Raw genomic sequence first — 27,130 nt, 5'->3', positions numbered from 1 at the left:
TAAAATATTTACGGTTACAATTTTTCACTTATGGTTATTTTTTCGGTTATGTCTTTTTATCGTAACTTTCAGTTAATATATTGACCGTTTCTTTTTTTGTTTTTGTCTTTTTACCGTATCTTTCCGTTAAAATTAAATATCGATGGTTTCTTTTTCTCGGTTGTGTCTTTCTATCGCAACTTTCCGTTAAAATATTGACGGTTATTTTTCTCGGTTGTGTCTTTTTATCGCAACTCTTCGTTAAAATATTGACGGTTATTTTTTTCCGTTTGTGTCTTTTTATCGCAATTTTTCGTTTAAATATTGAGTGTTATTTTTTCTCGGTTGTATCTCTTTATCGCAACTCTTCGTTAAAATATTTACGATTACATTTTTCGTTGACAGTTATTTTTTCTGATGTGTCTTTTTATCATAACTTTTCGTAAAAATGTTGACATTTACTTATTTTGTTGTGTCTTTTTATCGCAACTTTTCGTTAAAATATTGACGGTTATTTTTTCTCAGTTGTGTTTTTTTATCGCAACTTTCCGTTAAAATATCGACGGTTATTTTTTCTCGGTTATGTCTTTTTATCGCAACTCTTTGTTAAAATATTGACGGTTACTTTTTGTGTTGACGGTTATTTTTCTGGTTGTGTTTTTATATCTTTTTGGTTTTGACCCGCTAGAATTTTTTCTCTCTATATTATAACTCTTCGTTAGTTATTTGTCACTTATAAATAATTTTATATTCACAAAAAATGTTTCAAAATTGTTTTTTAATCATAATTTTGTTTTTTACATTTTTATTCATAAATATTTTTTAATATATTTAGAAAATATTTATGATATAACTTTAAGACATAGTTAATTTTATATAATAATTCAATTATTTGAATATATTATAATAATAATTTAATACATAAATGTAATAAAATATATTTGTTGAAAATGAGTTCCCCGCGATATCGCGGGGTTCATAACCTAGTAATAATAATAAAATCATAAATAAATATGTTATTCCTTACAGTTTTTTATTTGATGTTTAGTATTTTTACATACCGATTAAGGAATTATTTAATATTTTTTATTTTTAAATTAAAATATTATATATTATCTACCTAAACACGATTTAATCAGTAGTAAAACAATATCCAGAATAGAAATCACCAAAATTAACTAATTTTGAATTGAACGTTGAATACATCATCTAATTTAAAATAAAAAAATTTCTCCTACAACACTAAAAAAGAAACGGAGTATTTACTTCAGAATAAAATCAAAATAAGGCTATTTGAACAAACTAATAATGGGTTTGTGCTATCAACCTTATAGACAATATGATTTATTTGACTTTTTGATTTATTCTTCTTTGTGTCGGTCTTAAAATCATGATATTTCATCATTCATTAGTTGTGAGTTGTGACATGTACATCTGATAGCTTTTAGTTTTGGTTCTTACTCAAGTATTTTCAATTGCCGTGAAAAACAATCCATAAGATAGAATAATGAAAGAAAGATTCTCTAATTCGTAAGCAATCTCTCATTCTTGCTTTTGAAGTTTTGCTACAAGATGAACTCATGTTTTGTGTGCTTCATTTTGTTTTGTATTCTAAAAAAAAAAAAATTGAAAAATGCTTCCATTAAAGTAAAACATTTCAAGATTTTCATGTATCGTGATTGTATTAATTAATTTTTTTTTTTTTTTTGTAACATCTTTTATTGATCAGATACTATTGAGTTTGCATACATAAATCTTCGTGTAAGATAGTCGATAATACACGCGGAGTGATAAAATGAAAGACAAAATCAGTGTTTGGGGGCAGGGGACTCTTTGATAGTTGATCAGCTGCTTTGTTTTGTGCTCTCCCTGTCCATAGAAATCTTACACTTTCAAATTTGCTTTGCCAATGAGTTATATCGCGGATCCAATTATGCATCCCAAAATTAAGTGAGCTGAGCTGCCTTGAAGTAGTTGTATTAACTCTCTCCATGGAGCTGAGATCAAGCATTTGATGAAGGTGATTGGCCAATCACCTTCAAATTCAACTCGTTTGTGTCTCTGGATCCAACAATGCTGCATAGCCTGAATTAAACACTGACTTTCACTTTCCAACACACTTAATTTTAGTTTATTTTTGTAATTTGGGAAAGAACTGTAGACTTAAACCTGAGGTTAAAATCGAAGCGGTTTTTCTGAACCGAATCGAATCGAGATTTGAGGGTTTCGGTTCAGAATCGGTTAATGAGTGATGTAACTTTTGAAATAAGTTTGGTTCTCGACTCGGTTCATTTGATCGACCGGTTAACCATTGGCTTTTTGAATTTTTCTAACCAACATAAACCGAATTTTATGAAATTACACCAATTTTTTTTTTTTAATCCAAACTTAACCAGACGTCCAAACCAAACTGAGGTTTTGTACGGATTTTAAATATAAAACCGAGCCGCTTTAACCAGTAACCAAACCGAATTTTATTTCATTATATATTTATATTTGTTAGCCTTTACCTAGGTTGCATGGAATCAGAAGCGGGTACGTGGAAGCGAAGCGTTTAGAAACATGGAAGCGATTTTTATAGAAATTATAGAAAGTGAGTACGTGTTGGAAGCGTATATAAAAATTAATATATATATATATATATATACATATATAATAAACATTAATCATTATATCATATAAAAAATTATAATTAACATACAAATCTAATACATAAATTCTAAATATCTCTCTATATTTAAAAATCAAATAGTGTACGTTTACAATAGAGAAAAGTCAAATAGTTCAAAGTCAAAAATTTAAGATCATTCTTCATTCTCATTTTACTAATTCCATCAAATAAAATTGTTTTAATTTTTTTTTACCAATAAAAACATCATCAAACTCAAATTTCTCGAAATTAATTTAATTTAATTAATCATTTCAATATCTCCCTCATTAATGATCCATGCTGCTATCATTTTTCTAACTATGATATTTTAAAAAATAAAATACAAAATTAGTATGCAAAATTAGTTTTGGTTTTTCTTTTGTTGTATAAAAAAACTATCAAAAATAATTTCATATTTCTTATTTATTTTTTGACATCAAATTTTTTAAATGGAATCGCAAGCTTCCAAAATAGAATCGTAAGCTTCCAAGGAGCTTCCAAAATGAATTTTTTAGAAGTGTTATGGAAGCGAGATTCCAAAAGCTTTTGAGAACTTCCGATTCCGACTAAGATTCTGAAGCGGGAAGCGGACGTCCGACGAAGCTTCCGTGCTTCCTAGGCCTTTACTCCCTAACCGAACTACCCAAAAAACCGATTACCTGAACCCAAACAAATCGTTCGGTCCATAGTCGCATGCTTACGTAGACTCATGCATGACAGAAAATCTTACAAATGCACAAACGCGTACGGCACAAAAGCACAAGGGTATAATCGTCATTTCATACTCGTCATTACTCGGTTCACAAGGGGTATAATCGTCATTTCATACAGTCATTACTCGGTTTTATACCATTAGCCCTCGTTTCTTGGAAAGAGAGAATAATAATGCCAGATGTAAAATACGTATTGAACAGTGGCTCCATCATCACCGAACCTGCAGGTTCGTTTTTTTAACTCTTTCTCTCTGGTCGGTCAGGGGTAAAATCGGAAATCCAATTCTTATAAAACGCAGCTTTGGTCTTAGATCATGTCCCTCAGACAATATCACTCGTTAATCTGTGTCTGAATCTCACAAGGTAATAATTTAGCTAATGCAAATCTCTATCTTTATCTCTTCTCCATCGCTAATTTTCTTGCAAATTTATCGTTAATTATCTCCTGATCTTCGCTCTGAATCATCGATCGGTGATTCTCGATCTCAGATCGGCTTTTCCTTAGTTCATAATTCTGATTCGAAACCAATGGATCCGTTGTTTATAGTGCTAATTATTTGAAATCATCTTTGGTTTTATAAAATGAAGCTAGATTTGTAATTAGATCGTTAATGATGTCTTGTTTAGTAGTTATGTTTTAATTTAAGATCTGACTCTATTTTGCTTATAAAAGATCTAACTTTTTAGAATGTTTGGTTCTTTCTTAAAAAAGGATCCACCTTTTGATCTCTGTTCGGTTTTGATTGTATATAAAGTTCTTGACTTTGTGAAATTTATTTCTTTTTGGAGAAGCAGTGAAAATGGTGAAGATTTGTTGTATTGGAGCTGGGTATGTTGGTGGACCAACAATGGCAGTGATTGCTTTGAAATGTCCAGACGTTGAAGTAGCGGTTGTTGATATCTCTGTACCACGTATCAACGCTTGGAACAGTGACCAGCTTCCGATTTACGAGCCTGGTCTTGATGATGTTGTGAAGCAATGCCGTGGAAAGAACCTTTTCTTTAGTACTGATGTTGAGAAACATGTGAGGGAAGCTGATATTGTGTTTGTTTCTGTTAACACACCGACGAAAACTAGAGGTCTTGGTGCTGGTAAAGCTGCGGATCTTACTTATTGGGAGAGCGCTGCGCGTATGATCGCTGATGTTTCGGTATCGGATAAGATTGTGGTTGAGAAATCCACTGTTCCGGTTAAAACAGCTGAAGCTATTGAGAAGATTTTGACACATAATAGCAAAGGGATTAAGTTTCAGATTCTTTCGAATCCGGAGTTTTTGGCGGAAGGAACCGCGATCAAGGATCTTTTTAACCCGGACCGTGTTCTTATCGGAGGGCGGGAGACCCCGGAAGGGTTTAAAGCGGTTCAGACGCTTAAGGATGTGTATGCACATTGGGTTCCTGAAGGCCAAATCATAACCACCAATCTCTGGTCTGCTGAGCTTTCCAAGCTTGCGGCAAACGCTTTCTTGGCTCAAAGGATTTCATCCGTCAACGCTATGTCGGCTTTATGTGAAGCCACTGGTGCAGATGTCACGCAAGTGTCTTACGCGGTTGGTACAGACTCGAGAATTGGTCCTAAGTTCTTGAACTCGAGTGTCGGATTCGGAGGTTCGTGTTTCCAGAAGGACATTCTGAATCTTGTGTACATCTGCGAATGCAACGGACTCCCGGAAGTGGCAGAGTACTGGAAACAAGTCATCAAGATCAATGACTACCAGAAGAGCCGGTTTGTGAACCGTGTTGTTTCCTCCATGTTCAACTCCGTATCCAACAAGAAGATTGCGGTTCTTGGTTTCGCATTCAAGAAAGACACAGGCGACACAAGGGAAACCCCAGCCATCGATGTGTGCAAGGGTCTTCTCGAAGACAAAGCAATGTTAAGCATTTACGACCCGCAGGTGACTGAGGATCAGATCCAGAGGGATTTATCCATGAACAAGTTCGACTGGGACCATCCGCTACATTTGCAGCCAATGAGCCCAACAACAGTGAAACAAGTGAGCGTTACTTGGGACGCATACGAAGCAACTAAGGACGCACACGGTATCTGCATCATGACCGAGTGGGATGAGTTCAAGAACTTGGACTTCCAGAAGATCTTTGACCACATGCAGAAACCGGCTTTCGTGTTCGATGGAAGAAACATTATGAATCTCCAAAAGCTAAGGGAGATTGGTTTCATTGTTTACTCCATTGGTAAGCCCCTTGACGACTGGCTCAAGGACATGCCTGCCGTTGCCTAATGATGTCCATTGCTGATTGTTTCGTCCTCCATCATTTGTGCTTCTTTTATTGTTTGTCTTTGAGACTTGTTATATTTCTTACAATGTGTTTGTTATATGTCTCTGGTGTGTTTTTTTTTTTTTTTTTTTCAACTTTCATATTTTTTTTGGTCGAAGAGGACTTGTATTCGACAATGTCGCTTCAATTTTGTTGTTTCCTTAGAAACTAAATAAATATTGGTTCATATTGGAGTAAATGTGTTTGTAGTCAACCATTGAAAGTTTTGACACCTATTGAGTTTTGTCTGTGAGAGTTGTTGTTGACTCAGAAGAATATTTGCACATTGTTCATAGAGAATCACATGATCTCTCATCTCTCTGGTGGTTTTAGGAACCAAACGCATCTTGTAAAAGTTTCCAGGTTGGAGATTCTGACTGACACCTAAGGATTCCACGTTTAAAGCTTAACATAAAGATTAGATGCTTCATGGATTTCGTTTTCTTGCCCCAATCAATGGTCCTCGACCTCAGAATTGTCTTTTTGACATCCTTTTTGTATATATTGTGAATTTTCGTTACACATTTTAGTAACTCATTTGAAAGACATAACTCAAGTTTGAGTAAATAATACTCACTCCCTTCCATTTGATAGGATGTTTCAGGATGATGTATTTGTTTCATATTTTCATTTCATCAAATGTTTTGTAAGTTTTTTTTGTAAAGTTTAACTGCATTAAATCTTTTGAGGTCATTTGTATTATGCAGTGATTTGTATGATTGGTTGAATTGTTTTAAATTTAAATATTAAATGATATTTCTAGAAAGAATATAAAATTTGTAGATAAACGCTTTTAGCCAAAACATTTAACAAAAAGAAACAGAGGGAGTAATATCCTAATATGTTTATGTGGAAATGTATTTAGCAGATTATTTATTTCTTTATATGTTGTCAATTTGTGCATTTCATTTGTTTCAAAAGATAGTTATTCCTTTTTGTTCAAGAACTAGTTATTATTTAGTTTATTTATTTCTTCTTTCTTTGATTGAGAGAAATTGATTTTTATTTTTTTTAATTTGAACCTTTTTGCTACTATATAAATTTTTTGAGGAAATATTAAAAATCTTTAACAAAAAGAATTTCTTTCAAATGATTAATTGAGATTAAAATATCGAAATAAAAGGTTGCAAAATTTATTTTCTTCGTTTTTGGTTTTTGAAAAGTAAACATAAAGTCAAGGACTTAAATTTTTCAAGTAAGATTAAAATTGACTAAATGAGTTTTTCAAAGTATTTTTTTTCTTTTCGAAAAATGTTTTTTTTTTTTAATAAAAAATACCAATAAGTTTATTTAAAATCAAGTATTGATGAATCCAACAAATTTCCATTAAAAAAATATAAATTTAAACTTTATAGATAGATATCCAAATAAATTAAATAAAAATGTCCAAATATTGGTGTGTTTCTCTTTTAATTATTTTTTCCCATTTAAAGTAAAAAAATCTGGACGCAGCGTTACAATTCGTGAGAAAGACAAAACACAAGTTTCTTGATTGGCTATTTCCAGAAATCCAAGTCAAAAATCAAAGTCCAAACCAAAATCCTCTCCCAATCTCCGCTTCACTCTCGTCATGGACGCTCTCATTTCTCAGCTTCAGAGACAATTTCGTGATTACACCATTTCTCTCTACCAACAGGTTTCAATTCTACAAATCTTCAAACCCAATTCATGTCTTGGGTTAGCTAATATAGATCACATGCACTAGATTTACTCCTATATGCAGAGATTCGTGATTAAAGTGAAGAAAGATTGAATCTTTATTGTTTGTTCTGTAGAATTTGTGTTTTTTTTTACAAGTTATGATTTTTAGGGATTTGAGTTGTGTAAAGGTTGGAACTTTAGATTGATGGGTTTGTTTTAAATCATTGCTTGTTTGTATTTTTGTGAAGGGTTTTTTGGATGATCAATTTACTGAGTTGAAAAAGCTACAAGATGATGGAAGTCCTGATTTTGTTGCTGAAGTGCTCACTCTTTTCTTTGAAGATTGTGTGAAGCTTATCAGTAACATGGCTAGATCTTTGTAAGTTTTGATCTTCTCTCAGCTAGATCATCATTGCTTGTGTTGTCTTAACCTTCTCTTAAGTGTGATTGTGGCTACTACATCTATTTTCAGGGACAAGACGACAGGAGCTGTAGATTTTAGTCAGGTAGGTGCTAGTGTGCATCAATTGAAGGGTAGTAGCTCAAGGTGTGTATCGTGTCTCGATTCTAGTCTGCTGATCCGTGATATAATCTTTAGTAGCAGAAGTTGTGTGTGGTTGATTGATGAAGCTTTGTGTTGTTTCTATGTAGTGTTGGTGCTAAGAGGGTCAAAGCGTTGTGTGTTAGCTTCAAGGAATATTGTGAAGCTAAGAACTATGAAGGGTGAGCTTGTTCAACACCGCTTGAAGAGTTATCCTTTTCTTTTGGGACATATTGGTTGAGTTTTGTGGAGTAATAGTCTCTTGTTACAGGTGTGTGAGATGTCTGCAGCAAGTGGATATCGAGTACAAGGCGTTAAAGACAAAGCTTCAAGATATGTTCAATGTGAGTGTGAATAGAATCCATCTCTGTTTGTGGCTGCTTTTATGAATCATTTTGATGATGACCAATGAATTGACATTGTTGTTGTGTTGCAGCTTGAGAAACAAATCATTCAAGCTGGTGGTAGAGTTCCTCAAGTGGATATTAACTAAAGAGACTAGTCCAGAAGAAAAAAGATGATGACTTTCTTTAGTTTCTCTTTTAAATTATTTTGGATTTGGTGTTTGCTCAGAAAACTCAATAAAATATGTGCAAAAAGAAACAAGTGGTTGTTTATAAATCAGTAGTGTGTATTGTTCTTTGATCTAATGTGATGATAATAATATATTGGTTTGCTTCTTGTGGGTTTGGTTTGAGTAAAGATATAGTGATTACCAAGCAAGTCTTGACTAGTAGTGCTTCTAAGACCCTCCAAATATGTGTGTTTTTAGTTCCTTAGTTTGATTCTTGCTTAGAATAGGTAGGCATGTCCATTTCGGCTCGGGAAATTCGTTTTAACCCGTATCCGTCCCGATTTATCCTTTCCCATACTTTATCCGTCTCGAAGTTGACCCTTACTCAAATTAGTAAAAGTTTGGTAGTGATTTTTTCGACCCGAATTTCTCAAACCCGTCTTGTTATCCGAATTCGAATATCCAAATTCTGATCCTTACCCGTTACTTCCCGTTTCGATACAAGTACCGAAATGGACATTCTAAGAAAACATGGTAAAATCTCATCGCGATAAATAACAAACCGGTTTCTGACCGAGGTAGATTACCGATCCAAAAGATACCAAAAAGATACCAACAAGGGAGCACGAAGTTAATTGTAGACGCGAGTGTAGGAGATAACTACCCCTTTCCAAATAGCCTTCATAGCTTCCGCAACAAGTAATTTTTTCATCAGTCTCTATGAGTAAAAGCTAAGCGAGAGAGAGCTAGACTCTCTACAGATCAAGCTCAACGATTCAAGCCGTGATACATAAAATCAAGTTAGGGTTGCTCTGGTAAGCTGATCAAAGCTCTCATCTTTCTCTATTCTTCTGATTCTTCCCCTATCGAGAAACGTAAACGAAAAAAGCTTACGACTTTTTACAATTTCAGTATATTTTTCTCACTTTCCTGTGTTTGATTCTTGTGGGTTTAACGTATTTGATGATTAACAGGTTCAATCAGATGAAAGTTTTCATCTTTGTTGTCAAAATGTCTCGGAGTCTTCGTGTGTGTGGTTACCAGATGATTCATTCTGGTGTTTGCTCGATTTGCTAATGATTTTGGGGTCTTTGCTCGGTTTCAATGTCAATAAAAGAACCATCTTTTATGACTGAGATTGTTGAGGAACATGAGAATGAGATGGATGAAGCTGCAATGAGCTTGGTTATGTTTTCTGAACAAGTTTATGACTTTGATTTGCCTCCTAATGATGATGATGATTCCATGGATTTAGATCAGCTCACACCTATACAAGAGAAGATCTTAGATTGTGTTGAGTGGATACCATCTCACTCGGGTTTCGAAAAGTCTACAACTTGCAGTGATGTTGTTGCTGCTCAAGCATTACCTAAATTGCAGAGTAACTCAAGTCGTAAATGCAATATATGTGGAAAGATTTTTGGGTGTTATCAAGCTTTAGGTGGCCACCAAAGAGTTCACAGACCGATTAGAGGGAAACTAGCGCGTAAAAGGGAGTATACTGAAGATGATAATTCATTGTTTGAGTCATCAGATGCTAAGAAGATTGTTTCAAAACCATCAAATTTTGAAGTCTCTAAGGAGGAGAAGATCTTAGATTGTGTTGACTCGAAACAAGGGTTCAGCGAACTGCTTCCTCGGAATAGTAAGTCGCTGAAAATACCTGAGAGTAGCTCCTGCTATGAATGTAAGATATGTGGAAAGAGTTTTGGGTGTTATCAAGGTCTAGGTGGCCACACAAAACTTCACAGATCGATGAAAGGGCAATTGGCGCATACTGAGGATAATAATTCACTGTTAGACTCATCAGAAGCTAAGAAGATTGTTTCAGAACCATCATGCTTTGAAGTCTCTCCGGATGAGAAAAGCTTACATTGTGTTGAGTTAAAACAAGACTTCAGTGAACTGCTTTCTCATTCGGGTGCATTACCTTCTACCCTGAGAAGTAAATTGCAGAAAAAAACTCAGAGCAAATCAAGCTGTGATTGCAAAATATGTGGGAAGAGTTTTGTGTGTTCTCAAGCTCTAGGTAATCACAAAAGAGTTCATAGACCGATAAATGGGAAATTAGCGCGTAAAAGGAAGTATACTGAAGATTATAATCCACTGTCTGACTCATTAGAAGCTAAGAAGATTGTTTCGGAACCATCAAGCTTTGAGGTTTCTCAGGAGAAAAGCTTACATTGTGTTGAGTTAAAACAAGACTTCGGTGAACTGCTTGCTCACTCGGGTTTCGACAAGTCTATTAGTTGCAGTAACACCAGGTTCATTCCATTACCTTCTTCCCTAAGAAGTAAAACACACTCCAACATATCGATTAAAGGGAAATTAACGCGTAAAAACGAGAATACTGAAGATGGTAATTCACTGTTTGGCGTGAATGACTCAGAAGCTAGCAAGTTTGCTTCACTATCATCAAGCTTTGAAATCTATCAGGAGAAGACCTTACATTGTGTTGAGTCGAAACAAGACTTCAGTGAACTGTTTTCTCACTCGGGTTTGGATAAGTCTACTTGTTGAACAATAAAGGATATGTTTGGAGATTATAACTTTCTTAAACAACTTTTTTTTATCTTTTTAAAGTGCAGAAGTTGCAACTTTATAGTTAAAACATTTTCCCCTTTACATAGATAGATGAAAGAAACGAGCTTGCTTGGTTCAAACTTCAAATACCATTTCTTTGGTTAACTCATGTTTTAGACACAGAATCAATCCAAAGTGAAATTGATCTCTTATACCAATTCATTGGTTCGGTTTGAGTAAAAGATACAGCGATTAGGGTAAAAGATATTGGATTAATAATTATGTTATTCACACCATTGCATTGTCTTGTAAGTTGTAAGTTGTAACTGATTAGAAAGCAAAATGTTTTTATGTGCTCTTTAGAAACTTGAACAATAGAATTTTGAAGTTAATCAAAGCAGAATATCAACAAATCAAAAGTATACTGGAAAAATGTAGCAAATATAGTATTATGACATAGTTTATTTGGAAATTTTTAAAGAACGAATGAAAAACATCCATCTCTATTTACATTTTTAGAGTACATTTAGCAAATAAATCTAGGGGTTGGGAAGTATTTACAACTTATGTCATTGGTTAGTCGGGTTTTTTCCATGCGTTTGACCCGGTTTTGTTGCAATCGGATACCTCCGAAATTTCCTCTTACAAATTGTTGTTGTAATCGGCATTAATTAGTGAGACAATATTAACAATCAAATTTAAGAAATAAAAACCAACTCATTAATGCAGTTTATTAGCCTAATAAATTAATATGACAATAATAATTTACTTTCTTAAATTAAACCACATTAAATTCAAAAAAATTTACTCCCTCCTATCAATTTAATAATATTCCCAAAAATATCTCTAAATTATATTTAAGGAAAATAAGATTCGTAACGAGACCGTTTTACGGAATCACAATACAATATCTCTTAACTTACTTATTTTTCAACACAATTAATTCAAAAAATTAATTCTCTCCAATCAATCCACTAATATTCGTAAAATATATCTCCGAATTCTATCATAGATATCTAAACTACCATAAAAAAAATTACCGAGATCTCTATAACACCTAATAACCCACGAAATCTCTTTATATTGACCATCGAAAATATATCTTCATTCCAATATCTACCTAAAAATCTTCCACATTAATTTTTAACAAATCAATTTCAGAATTTTAAAAGCATAATAACCTAATTATTTGACCCTATATATACTCTACTAACAAAAATAACAAATTCAAAGATATTCTAAAAAAAATATGTCTTCACGTAAATTCTACCATTTACTGACTACGCAATAATAACCTAATTATTTGACCCTATATATACTCTACTACTATACACCTATTCCTATCAGAAAACTCAAAAGCTCATAAATCCGGACGTGTATACCTTTTCACTCTTATCAATGGCTGCTACTTTTGCTTTCCTCAAAGATGTGCGTCCCTACAAGACATCTTGGAGGGTACAAGTGAAAATCTTGCATTCATGGCGTCAATACATGCAAAGCACATTCCACACAGTCGCCATGGCTCCTCGATCATACATTCTACATAGTCGTTAAGGTTGCTTCGTTTTACAAATACTTAATGATGAGAATGTTAAATTGAGTCAAATATCACCAAGAGAAAGCATGTTTGTGTGTAAACAAGATCACGACAGCACCATCGTTGACCTTCATCAATTATGTCACGTCTTTCCCATTGTTTTTTCGTCCTTTATTATGTATTGCAAGTAAGGAGACAAAGAGATCAAGCAGGAGGCATTGTTTGGAAGCTTTTGTCTAGGGGCACCTAGAGGAAAAAGTAAGGGCCAGACACTAGATTTATTTTGTTTTACGGGTTTGAGTGTTTTGCTAGAGATGAGTTTGATCTTTTTGTTTTCACAGCTTGTCGCAGCTGAGATTTTCTTTGTGAAGTTGAAGCACGAGAGTTACCAAGGTGAGTTTTATAGATTTGTGTAGTTATCATGACTCCTTGATGCAATCAGAACTACAATACAAATACATGTATACAACAATTAAACAAAGGAGAAGATAAGTTTGAGACTTAACTAATTAGTACTCACATACATTACAGGTTTTTGCATTTGATTATTCGTTGGTTATACAAAAGATTTTGAGGTGAAAGAGGAGCGAATAGAGAGAATTAAGTGATGTATGATAGTGAAGGTAACTCATTTTCTTGGAATATGTTTTCAGAATTTGCTTGGCTAGGTGGGAAGATTTTTATATCTTGTTGTTTTAGTTGCATTGATTTCACTTATGTGGTTCTTCACTTCTGTTTTCAGAATTCTCAGAAGTTCCTGATCTAAGTAAGTGGTTTTCGAGTTATGTCTATGAATCGCCGATGCTCGATACAAATGATGGTCTTGAACTTTCTTTTCCTGGAGAAAGTAAAGGTATAAAGGATATGGAATTAGTCTCTTCTCAGGATAAAGATAAGTCTCAGTCGCAAGTTGCGTTTTCAGGTGAGTAAAGAGATTTGTTTGCTAATAAAGTGACTCAAGAAGTTTGTAGTCGAGAAGCCAGAATCTTACTTGTTTTATTTCATGTTCTAACAGAGATTACGGAAGTCGTTGAGTACAGTGAAGTAGATGAAGAAAACAACAGTATTTGGGGAAAGCCTAAGAAAAAGCGCATCAGTACTATTTGGAGAAAACCTATGAGAAAGAAAGAGCCTACAACAACAACCTATGAAGCTGAGCTAACTTCCTTGAGGAACTGAGTCCAATATCTAGAAAACGAAGTAAGGATTTTGGATGATCTCATCAATCGTTTCCAAGTTTTCCAATTACAAAAGTAGTATATAGAAGTAAGGATATTAATATATAGAAGTAAGGATATTAATTTAGGTATTGGTTTGAGACTTGTGTTATGTATGAATTGATGTTTGATCTTTTGGAAATTTATTATATATATATATATATATATATATATATATATATATATTGGATATTTTGCAAATTAAACAGGTTCCATCAAATGTAAATAGCTTAATACAAATACATAAAATAAGAGTCATAACATTGAATATTATAGCATTGAAAAAATGATAGATCATAGCATGGATATATCGTCAAATAAAAATAAATAAAAGCGTTTAAATATTACTATAGTATATGTATATATCGTAGCATTCAAAAAAATGCTATCGTATTTCTAACACCTACCATAGCTGCCGATGTCATATCATTAGTGAATTCGCTATCTTAATTATATGTATGAAAGCAGATTTTCCGCGCTAACAATGTGCATATTTCTTGTAGCTAGTATAAACTTACTTTTAAATAAAAGTTAATCTTAAAACATATAAGCCAAAGATGAAAATTTGAAAAACAAAGATGAATATTGAGAGGAGATAAAATAATTAAGGTAACTAACATACCTTCTTTAATTAATTAAACTTTTTGTAGCTGCCTCTTTTTTTAATCACCAATCTAAATTTTTTTTTGTTAAAAATATAAAATTATTATGATCTTGTGTAATTATAAAGGGGTCCCAATCATAAACCGGCCATATAATCAAATTATAAGATTTTCATTATAATTTCGGATTGTCATCTAATAATATTAATATTGTTGTTTTTGATTAAGTGCAAATTTCAAACAAAATTTAAATAATTGGCTAATTAATTCATTAAAGGACTCTTGATTCATGTATTTTCGGATTGAATTATGTTTGAAAGCATGTGTTTTTAAATCAAATAATTTCTTTATTTTTAAATATTTTTTATAAAATAATATTTTTTATAAAATAATATTTTTTTGACCTTTAAACTATTTTTAATCTAGTTTGGGTCTTCTGGCATAACTCTGTTTTAAAACTAAGCTTTTACATACTTCTCCAAGTAGGTTTGGTTACCCTCAGAAGATCAACGGTTGCAAAACCTTTTCGAAGATTTGTGTTAATTTATGTCTTTGACCATGGCTAAATATAAAAGCTAGCCCGCCGATTCATACATCCGCAAATTTAGATTCTTGGATTTTCTGGGTTCATACACTTTTTTGTTTATTTTTAGTTTAATTACAATCAATTTAATTAACGATTTAATGTTTTTCTTTCAGATACACAAATTTCAGCCCCATCCCTACCCCACCAGTATTGATATTTTATTTTTATTTTTTTGAAAATTTAAAATTTTTATGTTTTATAAATTTTTAATTTTTTATTTCCAAATTTTTTCTTCTCAGGCTGCGGATGCAAACTCATCTCTTCGTGCTTTTGCCGCAGGTAGTGTTAGATTCGTCAAGGTAACGTATGTGCTTTTATTTATTTTTATTTTCTTACAAACACTCATATTCAATTAACCATAAAAAAAAAAAAAGAATACACAAGATTATTCACATGATATTAAACAACAAAGACCAAAAAATTTTCAAAAGGTAAAAAAAAAGCCAACATCCATGTGTGCAAAGCAAAACAAACTAAACACTCATATCTCGATTTTCTTTTTAGTGACTAGCAAACCCATATCCTTCAAAGGATCCCACATTCTTGAGTACCATCTTTATAGTTCTTGTAAGATAGACTCCAACCGAAGACTGCTCTTGAGACAAGCTTATTTGTCTCTGGGAATGCATTTCCACAACGTTTTTGACCTCAATGAGATACTTTTCATACCTTTCATCAATGTGTTTATTTAATTCAATAAATTTCTTTTCACAACATAAACCCTTGCCATAAATCACCTTATGGAACGGAGATCTCATCTTGGGCAACATCGTGAAAACAATTATTTTTTTTTTCTGTTTTTAATTTGTAAATTTATATTCTTTAAACTTTTCTTACTTTGATTGTTAAGGCTATTGAAAAGTTCGGATGTTTGAGCGTTATAAATTATAACGTAACATTAACATTGTTCTTATTTTTCTAATCATTTTTATAGCTCCAACAATAAAATCTTAAATTCAAAACTGAAGAAAATATCCTTTTTTTGAATAAAATGTAAAATTTATTCGAAAAAAAATCTTAAACTCAAAACTAAAGAAGAGATCAAGTCTACCATATATTATTTTTGCAACTGTATAGTTAAAACAGCCTCCCCTTTACATAAATAGATGAAAAAAAACAAACTTGCTTGGTTCAAATACAATTTCTTTGGTTAACTCTCATACTAATTCATTGGTTTAGCTGATTAGTGAGCACCAAGTTCATGGTACGCCTGAGTGTAGGAGATAACTATCCCCTAGTTTCTTCCTTTTGCAAATACACTCATTAGCTTCCACAACAAGTAATTTTTCCATTGAAGTCTGTGAATAGCTTAGATCGAAAGCGATACTACAAAATCTGAGACAAGTCAAAAATCTGTTCTTTAAGGTTTTAAGCTCAGCGATTTAGGTCAAAATGCGTTCTTTTTCGTCCTGATTCATAAAATCAAGTGAAGATTTTGCTCTGGTAAGCTAATCAAGCTCTCTGCTTTGAGATTTTCTTTCGTTTTCTTCCACATTTTCCCGAGAAAATAAAAGCTTTAGCCTTTTTTTTTCGTCTTTGTTCTCGGGTCAAGTTTCTGTCGAAACATGATCAAACTCTTCTTAGGAATGTCTGGTTTTGTGTGTGTCTTCGCGATCTTCGTCTTCTTCTCTATTTTCTCGAGAAAAGCTAAGAACTTTGTTTCAATTTCAGGGTTTACAAGGAGAGAAATTTCATCTTGTCGGCGAAATCTCAAAGTGGTTTAAAGGTTTTGCCCAAATGTCTCAGAGACTTCATGTTTGCAAAAAATGTGGAAAAAAGTTTGCAACTTTAAAAGGTGTCTATGGTCATCAGAGGATCCATTCTGGTAATTACAATAGAATCGAAGATGATAATGGTTTGCAAAAGATTTGGGGTCTTAAGAAGTCTAGGGTTTGCTCTGTTTCAGCTTCTGATCGATTCAAAGGATCTTCTTTTATGACTGAGATTAAGAAACATGAGGTGATTGAAGCTGCAATGAACTTGGTTATGTTGTCTAGACGAGTTTATGACTTTGCTTCTATCAGAAATTTGCCTCTGGGTGTTGATTTCATGGATTTAGAGCTTAAACCTAGTCCTTTGAGAAGTAAATTGCAGAAAAAAACTCAGTCTACCTATAAATGTCGTATATGTGACAAGAGTTTTGTGTGTTCTCAAGCTCTTGGTAGCCACCAAAGACTTCACAGATCGATGAAAGGGCATTTAGTGCGTAAAAGGGAGTACATTGAGGATGATAGTTCACTGTTGGACTCATCAGAAGCTAAGATGATTGTTTCACAACCATTAAGCGTTGAAGTCTCTCAGGAGAAGATCTTACATTGTGCTGAGTCCAAACTAGATGACTTCAGCGAACAGCTTGCTCACTCGGATTTCGACAAGTCTAGTAGTTGCAGTAAAACCAGGTTCAGTGCATTACATTCTCCTATGAGAAGTAAATCTCACTTCAGCTATAGATTCAAAATATGTGGCAAAAGTTTTGGGTGTTCTCAAGCTCTAGGTGGTCACCAAACACTTCACAGATCGATTAGAGGACAATTACCGTGTAAAGATGATAATTCGCTGTCTGACTCATTAGAAGCTAAGAACATTGTTACACAACGATCAAGCTTTGAACTTTCTCAAAAGGAGAAGATCTTACAACGTGTTGAGCCGAAACTAGAGTTCCACGAACGGCTTACTCACTCTGGTTTCGACAAATCTAGTACTTGTAGTAAAGCCAATTTCAGTGCATTCCCTTCTCCTCTAAAAGCTAAGAAGATTGTTTCACAACCATCAAGCTTTGAAGCCTCCGTGGACGAAAAGTTCTTACATCGTTTTGAGCAGAAACTAGACTTCAGCAAACAACTTGCTCACTCGGGTTTCGACAATTCTAGTAGTTGCAGAAAAACCAAGTTCAGTGCATTACATTCTCCTCTGAAAAGTAAATCTTACTCCAGCTATAGATTCAAAATATGTGGCAAGAGTTTTGTGTGTTCTCAAGCTCAAGGTGGTCACCAAAAACTTCACAGATCTGAAGATGGTAATTCATTCTCTGGCGTGACTGACTCAGAAGCTAGCAAGATTGTTTCACAACCATCAAGCTACAAGTCTCAGGGGATATAAAATGTCAGTGCTTTGATGTTTCCAAGTGTTACCAAAGCTTTTGAGGTTTCACATTATACCAGATTACTACAGAGAAAAGGTAGATATGTGTTCATCTATATAGAATCTTCAGATTGATTGAACAATTAGGTATGTGTTAGAAATTAGAGATTGAAACTTTAGAATGATTTGATTTGCAAATGTGTATAGTTGTGACATTTTCCTCTATTTTTTTCTACTCTTTTGATATAGTACAGATATGAAAAAACCAGGTTTTGTTAGTTTGAAACTATCCTTGAGCTCTGTCCAATTCTTTGGTTCGAATACAATTTCTTCTTCTAGAGTATATGTTTCCACCTTCATGTCTGAGTCTCTAAGACACAGAATCAATCAACCTTATTAGGCCAAAGTGAAATTGATAATTTTATTGGTCCAATTAATCCAAACGAACAGATTTTTCGACCTAATCGGTCCGACCGGTCTGGTCTTTTTGACCTGTGTATAGAATTGTACGAAAATTCCCTTTTTTGATCCACTTGAAGCTCAAAAAGCAAGACAAGATCAAAACTTTTATTTTATGTTTTTATGAAAAAAGAGGAAAAAATCAGAACTTTTTATTTTATTGGGAAAATTAGAAATAAAGGAGCTCTAAAAAAAAGTTTGACTATATACACTTTTTTTTTTAGAATGTCACTTTGGACTAAAATATCCCTACTCTCTATTTTAAGCATTTTTTGAATGATTTTACCAAAAGAACATGTAGATATACAAGATTATAGATGATTTGGAAAAAACAAATGATGATTTAATTGAAAAAAGTTGATTTTTTGATGGATAAAGTTTCGTCTAAAATTATTAGAATATGTTTTTAAGCGTTCTACGAATATCAGAATTTATATTCTAAACTTTTGTACATGTTCTACGAAAATCAGAGTTTGTATTCTAAATTTTTGTACATGTTCTACGACTTTTAGATTAGATACATGTTCTAACAAATTCAGAAGACCGGAATACAATTTCCAAAAATCCTTAGAACATGTATTCTACGCTTTTCTTCATGTTCTAATTTTAGTCAGAAAATCTATTCTACGATTTATAACATGTTCTAAAAACGTTAGAAAACGTATAATTATTTTAGAATCCGTTTTCTAATATAATATAGATTTCAATTTCTGAAAAGTTTTAGAATTCCTAAATATAGAAAGTGAATCTTTCAAAAAGAAAACTAAATATTTATTAAATATTACGTTTTTATTGTTTAGATTACGATCTGAGGATGGTTAGAATACGTATTCTAATATTTTCAGATGAGAAAAAAAATTAAAAACGAAAATCTAGAGGGTGAAATCGTTTTTTAGCCCTAATCGTCAAAGTCTTCTTCTTTCACCTCTTCCTTTTAAGTCCACGTTGAAAGGTTAGACTAATTTGGTAGATTTGTCGTTGCTTTTCCCCGTTCTGTGCCACGTTTTGTCATTTGGTATATACCCATATGCTGATGATGTGTATACAACTGCCACTTGGAGATCGTTTTATGAGGAAACTATTAATCCAATAGGTGTTCCTGAAGATGAATGGCGCGTCCCAGAGGTTGTTGAATCTGCAAAAGTTTTACCACCTGAAACAAGAAGACAACCTGGTAGACGAAGAAAACGAAGATATGAATCAGCTGAAGACAAGATAAAAGCATCACAACAGTCACAATTATCAAAAAAGCACAAGTGCGGCCGTTGTGGTAAAAAAGGTCATAATCGAGTAACATGTGATGTAGCAATATAAGGTTTGTGATCGTGATCTGACTACTAGTTTAAAACTTAAGTATAGATTCCCTACTTTTATATTTTGTTTTGACAATTGTTTTCTTTATCTTTTTCAGGATTATGTTGCAACTGCTCTCATTGAACGTTTCTAGTTACCACTATATGGATTTTGAACTTCTTTCTCATTTCATGATTATTTTCACATTTTTTATTTCAGATTTGAATTTTCTAGTACTCTATGTTTGAATTTTTGTTCTCATAATTGGAATCCCTACTACTCTTATGTTCGTGGTTTTGCTTTGAGTTTCAGATTGACTTATCACTAAATTAAGTATATACAACATAAGTTTCAAGACCAATTTAACATAATTTAAAAAGAAACGTAAGAACCATAGTCTCAACCTACCAAGTAGGAATTTTCATTTAGTTTATTGTTTATCGATGAGGAAAGTTGATATGTTGTGTTTTTATCGGTTTTGAGTCTTTGTTTTCTTTCCTACATCATATGTTTTATAGAGTCAAAGTGTGTTTTTAGAGTATTTTAGTCTTTTATCGAGTCTTTACAGGTTTTAGGTTGTTTTGGAGGAAAACGAGCTGTTTTGGGTTATAAACACACTTTTGGAGATGCAGTTTCGTTTAGAAGTGTCATACGTTTGGTCTCAGATGGAATACTTCACACCGTTAGATCTTTCTGAATTTTTGACACAAGCTAGATGAAGATGTTAGCTTGATTTTCCAAGTGGTTTGAAGGAAATCTAACGGTGAATTCAAGAGTTATACCCAAATTAGTGAAGACATCTCAATCTGGCGAAAAAATGAGAATATCTGAATTATGTAAATAAAATAGAAAATATTTTTTTTTTAAATTTTGTTAATTATATTTTCGAAAATATGAGGGTAAATTTGGGTTTTGATTTTTAAAAAACCTATTTCACCAAATTTTTTATATAAAAGTATATATGAACATTTATCCATTAAAACATCCTTTATTTCTAATTTTCCCTTTTTTATTTTCCATGGATTACAACAGCCAGTGGCAACAACCGCCGGCGCCGGCAATGCAGCCACCGGAAATGAATCAGTCAGCGGCGGTTGATGCGTATTACGCTTCCTATTGTGCTCACTACGCAAATCCAGACCCTAATTTTAAATTTGATCTCCAAACACATGAATCATTAGCTATTGCAATTCCACCAGCGCCTGGAGTTGTTGTTACGACGCCGTATTACACTTTGGATGCGAATGCTCAGAACTTGGCTTGGCAAGAGTCTGTTCGTATGTATGGCACCGACCCTCTTGCGATTACAGGACCTGTATGTTTGTTTGTTTCTCTTCTTTTCACAATTCATTAGGATCTGTAGATAAAGTCAGGTCCTTTGCAACAAGCTCTTGATTCTGTGATTGCTCTGTTTTGCTCGGATGTCAACGTTTGCACAGTTTTGATATCAATGAGGTCAAGGTGATGTCTTTTATGAATGTCTTAGTGATTCATTATGATCTGTGGATAAAGTCAGGTTCTTTGCAACAAGTTCTTGATTCATTAGCGAATTTCAGTTTACTCTGTGATTGCTCTGTTTTGGTCTCTTGAGATTCTTGTTTGTACAATTGATCTTGTCTGCTTCCTTGGTGTGCAAAGGATCTGTTTATGCTTCAAACTTGCATGTAAATAGGTCACAAAACTACAAGTTCTAGGATCTCAAGATATCGTTTCGAGTATTTATTATTGTTTATGCAGTATTTACTATCTTCCTTGTGTGCTCAATTTGACATTTGCTTGTATTTTTGTAATTGAGGATGAATCAGGATGCTACAAGACAGTCTCATAGCTTATACCCGCCAGGTGCGGGTTTCTCTTGGACCGGCCACATAGTTCAAGCTCAACTTCCTGGATTGAAGAAAGTGTCAAAGAAGGGAAAGGTTGTTCGATCTGCTTACTGCGAAGTTTGTAAAGTTGACTGTAATGGTCCAAGTGTATTCGAGCAACATATATATGGGAAGAAACACCTGAAGAACTTGAAAACATGTTTACTGTCGTCAAACACAGATTCTTCTTTGCCTGGACCAACAGTTGCGATCCCTTTGATAGGACCACAAGAAAATCCGAGTAAAAGCAAGGCTAGGAAGAAAGGTGTGGAATCAATAACAGAAGATCTAGAAACAAAGAGACGGAGAGTCGTTGAATGTGGGGTGTCAAATGAGTCGATTAGACTCTGTAGAATATGCAACGTAGTTTGTAATAGCGACACGGTTTACAATGATCATTTGGCCGGTCAGAAGCACGCCGCTAAGGCAGCGAAGACCCCTGTAAATACATAGACTCTTGAATCTTATTTCTTACATTCATTGTATTGCATCATTACATGATTTCCTTATTACCTTGATTACACTAAAAACATGGGACATACAAAAGAATTCTTAAGGTAGACTGGTCTCAAGGCTCATGGAAGTTCGACTTGCTTAATATTCCAAATGTCTTTGGCGTATTCATGGATCGTCCGGTCACTGCTAAACTTGAATGAACCTGCTGTGTTCAAGATTGACATTCTCGTCCATCTCTGTAATCATTTACCAGCAATTTCAAGGTTAGATCTTTTGAGTATATTTTAGTCAACATTAGCTTTGATGTTCAAAGAAAATGCATCACTACTTACTTTTTGGTCCCGGTATGCCTCGTCGACCTTTTCTTGGCATTCAATGTAACTAGGAAAGTCTTTGCCCACGAGGAAGTAATCCGCTCGACCAAAACCTTCATTTCCTTCCAAAGAGCCAATTAGTTCATCATAGCTGTTTGAGCCAAAGACACCGCTTCTAACGAACTTCTTGACTCCTTCAAAAGTAGGATCTGGAACAAACTGGAATGCGAAGAGCGAACAGGTCAAAAATGAATTTCTGTTTGATGCTAAAACAGAAGCATGGCAAGGTTAACTCTTCAAATCGTATACCTTTCCCTCTGCTCTCTCCTTCCTGAAGTTCACAATCTCATCAGCTTTGGCACCAAAAAGGAAGAAATTTTCTTCTCCTACTTCTTCTCTAATCTCGACATTCGCCCCATCCAAGGTTCCAATCAAAACGCATCCGTTCATTGAAAATTTCATGTTGCTTGTCCCACTAGCTTCCATCCCAGCGGTACTGCAAAGAGAACTCTTTAAGTCTTCAGAAAATAGCAAAGTACCATTGTTATAACTTTTTAAAATGTCACTGAAACATATTGTTCCTCGTGTCAAAATTTGGTAAACAGAGAAACTAATCCAGTTCCCAATTTACTAGTTATCTCCATTTCAGCATGTCAGCCTCATGGAGTTGTGAAAAAATTATAAAGTGACTAAGCTAAAGAAGTTGTTACCTGATGTGCTGAGAAAGCTCACTTGCTGGAATGAGCAATTCAGCAACACTGACATTGTAATCAGGAACAAAGATAACCTACAAGGTAGTTAACACTTCTAATTAGTAAGTGCCAATTTCCACAGATGCTATTATTACAGGTTGTTTGCTCTACGCTTGAGAATACGACTAATATAAGCACACAAGTCTATATATACCTTAAGCAGGTCACCAATTTCCGGATCATGGTTAATTGTAGATGCAACATCTGTGATGAATTTCACAATCCTCTTAGCTTGCACATATGTGGCAAATGCTTTTCCTCCAAATATGCAAACTCTTGGAACATATGCCTTCTCCCTCTCACTGGCACTCATTTCCTTCATCTTTTTGTACCGGTAAACAATTCCCAAGATATTAAGTAGTTGTCGCTTGTACTCGTGGATACGCTTGATCTGCAAATAGTTTTCAATGCAAAAAGAAAAGAATTTACGATTTGATAAGATGACTTCTCAGACTTGTGTAATGGACTTCTCAAACAAAAAAGCAGCATCCAAGCAAACAACTCATCAATCTTAAAGTAGATAAGATCCTCTGGAACTGACCTGAATGTCGAACATTGCATCTGGGCTGACAGTATATCCGGTTCTTTCCTTGATAAGTGCTACAACCTTTAACTTGTTCTTCTTCTTTGCTGCCCTCCACTCGGATTGAAGATCTTCATTATCTGCAAACTGGAGAAAGACCAAAAAAAGGTAACCAGTGTGCTTACTTTAAAGATAACAGCACTTAATCTGATAAAGCACATACCTTTCTCAGCTCCGCAAGCTTTTCAGTGTTTAAGACCCAGTCTTCTGTGCCTATCCAGTTAGTTATAATATCACTTAGATATGGGTTGCAAAAACGAATCCATCGCCTTGGTGTTACTCCATTGGTTTTATTCTGAAATTTTTCCGGCCACAACTGCAAAAAATATAGAAATATTCAACGATGAGAGTGTGTTCTTCAAGGTAGTGCATTTTTAAGCATTACACTTCACTAGTTAGAATGTTTACCTGAACGAAATCATTAAACACATCCTGCTTCACTATTTCACTGTGTATCTCTGCAACCCCATTTACAGCATGACCACCCACAACAGCAAGGTTGGCCATACGGACCATCTTTGGTGGTTTTATTGGTTCTGGGATAACTTCCTCTTCCTCTTCCTCGCCAGCAATTTTTTCCTCTTCTTGTTCGGTTTTCACGCCATTTTGAGCATCTTTTGCAGTTACAGGTTTGTTCTCCGGCTTCACGATCACATCTGCAAAGGCAGAAGGCAACTCGACGTTTTCTAAGATCCTCATTGCCTTCAGTTTCTCTTCGAGTAAGTCAGGATCCGCAGTGCCATACTCAGAGACAATTGTGCGAACTAGCTGCAATACATGAAAGCGAAAATTAGATCAGATATGGAAAGAAATAGAAGAGATATTTGATGTTTTCAAGGGATTACCTCCTCATCAATCTTTTCAATAATCTCTACATGACGAGGAAGCAATTTCTCCATAAGTTCTAAACTCCACTTCTCTAGTGCCTCAGGCAAGACTGTATGGTTTGTGTATGCCACGGTCCTAGAAACATTATTAACTTTTCAGAAACACGTTGCAGGCTTTTTAAACTTGTAAACAAAGAACAAGAGACTATATAGGGCCAAAAAGACAAGTAGTTCAGTCAATTTAAGAAATACCTTTGTGTAATTTTCCAAGCATCCTCCCAGCTTAGTCCTTTCAAATCCATTAGAATCCTCATTAGCTCAGGTATGCATAGAGTAGGGTGAGTGTCATTCATTTGCACTGCAACCTTCTCTGGGATTCTTCCCAGTTGACACTTCCTCCAGACCTTGTTTCAAAACGTGCTACGATATCTTGTAGCGAGGCTGAACACAAAGTGTACTGTTGCTTCAGACGAAGAGCCTTTCCTTCATTTGACTCATCTCCGGGGTAAAGCACGAAACAAATCTATTTCCATTAGGAGGGAAGGGGCGAAAACAACTACTTTTCAGTATATACACATCAAAAGCTCGTTATATAAACAAGCATAAAGTGACGCAAGACTAATCTCCCTGTTATAACATATTCATTTCTGTTAGTTCTAACTCAATTTGTAAGATATATGCACTATTCCGTTTACCAGAAGGTTCTTGTAAATAGGTAATGGTCAAAAAAAATAAAATTTGAAAGCAACTTTAAATGAAACTTAATGCATCTTCAAATATAGACTCAAGCTTAATGAAGATACAAACCTTTTCGGCATTAAATAGAGCTTCTGCTGCCTCAGTATGTTTCCCAGAGTTATATGATGATAAATCAAAATCTTCGGAAGGAGCTTTTGTTGACCAGAGTCGTAGATTGATAGTAGTCTTAGTTTTATAACCAGGTATAGGAACATCATAAGCAACAGCCACTATGTCTTCTCCACCAATCCACCGTTTCTTACCATCTGATCCAAAAACCACTTTTCCATAGAACTTAATAGGATATGAGACATCATTTCTGACTATTTCCCAAGGATTACTAAGCTGAAAAAAACAAGCCAATAAACATGTCCACTGCTCAGCTTTGCTACAAGAGAGTACCAATTAGGATATACTGTTCAATAGCAAACGCTGTACGAGAAAAAAATAAGAGAAGAAGACCTCAAGCCAATCTTCTGCAGCTTCCTCCTGTCCATCTTTTGTGATTCTCTGTTTGAACAAGCCATACTTGTATCTAAGTCCATAACCCCATGCCGGATAATTCAAAGTTGCCATGGAATCCAAAAAGCATGAAGCAAGTCTCCCGAGTCCACCATTCCCAAGTGCAGGATCTGGCTCCTACAAAATGGGAGTGAAGAATTTAGCATCTCAGTACATATAAAGAAGATAACAGCTCTGTAAAACCAAGCAACAGACTCGCAAAGATGACCAGCCTAAACGTTTATTAGTAATTCATCGATCTTTGACGAGATCAATGTATAATAATCAACATAGTTAAAAGCTCACCTGACTAACTACACTTTCCAAATCAAAACCAAGCCTCTTCAAAGCGTCACCATAAGTGCTATTAAGCCCAAGATTACCCACTGCATTCGATAAGGCTCTACCCTACAATGTGAAACAGTCAGATAATAACCAAGCACAAGATCACTGAGTGTCGAAACACAAAGAAAAGAATGAGTCCAAACCAAACCTGCAAAAACTCCATTGACAAATAATACGCCTGTTTCACATTCACCCTATTGTAATACTCATAAGTTGCATTCCAATTCATGATCAAAGCGTCTCTAACACTCTGCGCAGTCGCGAAAAACGCCTTTGGCAACTCAAACTTCTCCGGCGAAAACAATGGCGTAAACTCAGCATGGTACTTGATACTCGAAGCTACCGAAGCAGCATCTGGCGCAAACGGATTCATCGAGCTAAACACTTCTAAATTCAATCAACACAAAAAGCAAAATCGCAATCAAAATTTCAAACAGGAACGATTTAGAATACGAATCAGTAACTTCACAAACGCCAACATTCACTACAATCTCCAAATTCCATACCCTAATTCTTATTAGAACCATTTAAAAGCAAGTATTTGAATGAGACCTTGTTCGGAATCTAGAACTGCATCGGTTACTTTGGCCTTTGGTTCGCTAGAGACAGATTTCACCGATAAAGACGACCTTCTCGTCGGCGATGGCCGCCAGTTTCTGCTTCTCGCCGGAAACATTCTTGTTCTCAATCTTCCGTCGTCGCAACGGCGAGAAACGAGGCTAGATAAGGAATTGCATTGTACTAAAATCTCAGCTCCGGTCGATACACCGGAGATACGCATCGTATCCATGAATCTCTCTGAGCTAGTGATAGAGTAGAGAACAATGAAGAGCTTCAAGCTATTTTCAGTTTCACGAGGCAATATCTTATCAGTGAGAGTGATCACTTATTTTATAAGTGATCTGTGATTGATTATGCCACGTGACGTTGATATCCACGTGTCATGGTGTTATTGGATATTGGAAGTGTACTATCCGTGACAGATCACCTTTTCTCAGTGGGTTTCAGAGGAGGAGATATTTCTGGGAGAAAGCGACAAGACAAGTAATGTTCACCGTCCACGTGTAAGGTCTCTTCATCGTCAATTTAGTGACTCCTTTTGCTAATACTCAATAGTTTAGTCCTCACTGGTG

At 34.5% G+C, this 27,130-nt stretch overlaps 7 protein-coding genes across 9 annotated transcripts; 6 read left to right on the top strand and 1 right to left on the bottom strand.

Moving 5' to 3' along the window:
• Positions 1–3,537: 3,537 nt before the first annotated feature.
• On the top strand, positions 3,538–5,836 carry LOC9313244 (UDP-glucose 6-dehydrogenase 2). 2 transcript variants are annotated; one of them, XM_021024791.1, is made up of 2 exons: positions 3,538–3,705; positions 4,138–5,836. In XM_021024791.1, the coding sequence occupies exon 2, from the start codon at positions 4,143–4,145 to the stop codon at positions 5,583–5,585; it is 1,443 nt and encodes a 480-aa protein (XP_020880450.1). In that variant the 5' UTR covers positions 3,538–3,705; positions 4,138–4,142; the 3' UTR covers positions 5,586–5,836. The 2 variants fall into 2 exon arrangements, with proteins under 2 accessions (XP_020880450.1, XP_020880451.1); XM_021024792.1 differs by having other exon boundaries at positions 4,135–5,836.
• A 1,240-nt stretch (positions 5,837–7,076) lies between these two features.
• Positions 7,077–8,454, top strand: LOC9313243 (histidine-containing phosphotransfer protein 2). Its single transcript, XM_002877129.2, has 6 exons — positions 7,077–7,258; positions 7,512–7,642; positions 7,736–7,810; positions 7,915–7,986; positions 8,076–8,148; positions 8,241–8,454. Exons 1-6 carry the CDS (start codon positions 7,193–7,195, stop codon positions 8,295–8,297), a joined length of 474 nt encoding a protein of 157 aa, XP_002877175.1. The 5' UTR covers positions 7,077–7,192; the 3' UTR covers positions 8,298–8,454.
• Positions 8,455–8,563: 109 nt separating this feature from the next.
• LOC9313242 (zinc finger protein 709) lies at positions 8,564–10,922 on the top strand. Its single transcript, XM_002877128.2, has one exon. It carries the CDS (start codon positions 9,423–9,425, stop codon positions 10,836–10,838), a length of 1,416 nt encoding a protein of 471 aa, XP_002877174.2. The 5' UTR covers positions 8,564–9,422; the 3' UTR covers positions 10,839–10,922.
• A 2,050-nt stretch (positions 10,923–12,972) lies between these two features.
• On the top strand, positions 12,973–13,639 carry LOC9313241. Its single transcript, XM_021026666.1, has 3 exons — positions 12,973–13,001; positions 13,121–13,300; positions 13,394–13,639. Exons 1-3 carry the CDS (start codon positions 12,986–12,988, stop codon positions 13,555–13,557), a joined length of 360 nt encoding a protein of 119 aa, XP_020882325.1. The 5' UTR covers positions 12,973–12,985; the 3' UTR covers positions 13,558–13,639.
• Positions 13,640–16,205: 2,566 nt separating this feature from the next.
• On the top strand, positions 16,206–18,322 carry LOC9313240 (zinc finger protein 11). The gene has a single exon (XM_021026665.1). It carries the CDS (start codon positions 16,521–16,523, stop codon positions 17,880–17,882), a length of 1,362 nt encoding a protein of 453 aa, XP_020882324.1. The 5' UTR covers positions 16,206–16,520; the 3' UTR covers positions 17,883–18,322.
• Positions 18,323–20,609: 2,287 nt separating this feature from the next.
• LOC9311582 (zinc finger RNA-binding protein) lies at positions 20,610–21,979 on the top strand. Of its 2 annotated transcripts, none has more exons than XM_021024587.1 (2): positions 20,610–20,897; positions 21,412–21,979. In XM_021024587.1, the coding sequence occupies exons 1-2, from the start codon at positions 20,635–20,637 to the stop codon at positions 21,932–21,934; spliced, it is 786 nt and encodes a 261-aa protein (XP_020880246.1). In that variant the 5' UTR covers positions 20,610–20,634; the 3' UTR covers positions 21,935–21,979. The 2 variants fall into 2 exon arrangements, with proteins under 2 accessions (XP_020880246.1, XP_020880245.1); XM_021024586.1 differs by having other exon boundaries at positions 20,610–20,931; positions 21,422–21,979.
• On the bottom strand, positions 21,837–26,866 carry LOC9313239 (alpha-glucan phosphorylase 1). Its single transcript, XM_021024584.1, is given in 16 exon segments — positions 21,837–22,173; positions 22,270–22,470; positions 22,561–22,747; positions 22,962–23,038; positions 23,158–23,394; positions 23,545–23,673; positions 23,750–23,902; positions 23,995–24,354; positions 24,432–24,549; positions 24,666–24,789; positions 24,792–24,936; positions 25,221–25,496; positions 25,614–25,790; positions 25,959–26,060; positions 26,146–26,384; positions 26,550–26,866. Coding segments are annotated over 16 exon segments (2,880 nt in total). The 5' UTR covers positions 26,788–26,866; the 3' UTR covers positions 21,837–22,056.
• Between the last annotated feature and the right edge of the window lie 264 nt (positions 26,867–27,130).

This window comes from Arabidopsis lyrata (assembly GCF_000004255.2).
Source record: "Arabidopsis lyrata subsp. lyrata unplaced genomic scaffold ARALYscaffold_5, whole genome shotgun sequence".
Classification (NCBI taxonomy): Eukaryota; Viridiplantae; Streptophyta; class Magnoliopsida; order Brassicales; family Brassicaceae; genus Arabidopsis; species Arabidopsis lyrata.
Note: the sequence above shows the minus strand (reverse complement) of the source record. Positions and strands in the feature narration are given on the sequence as shown.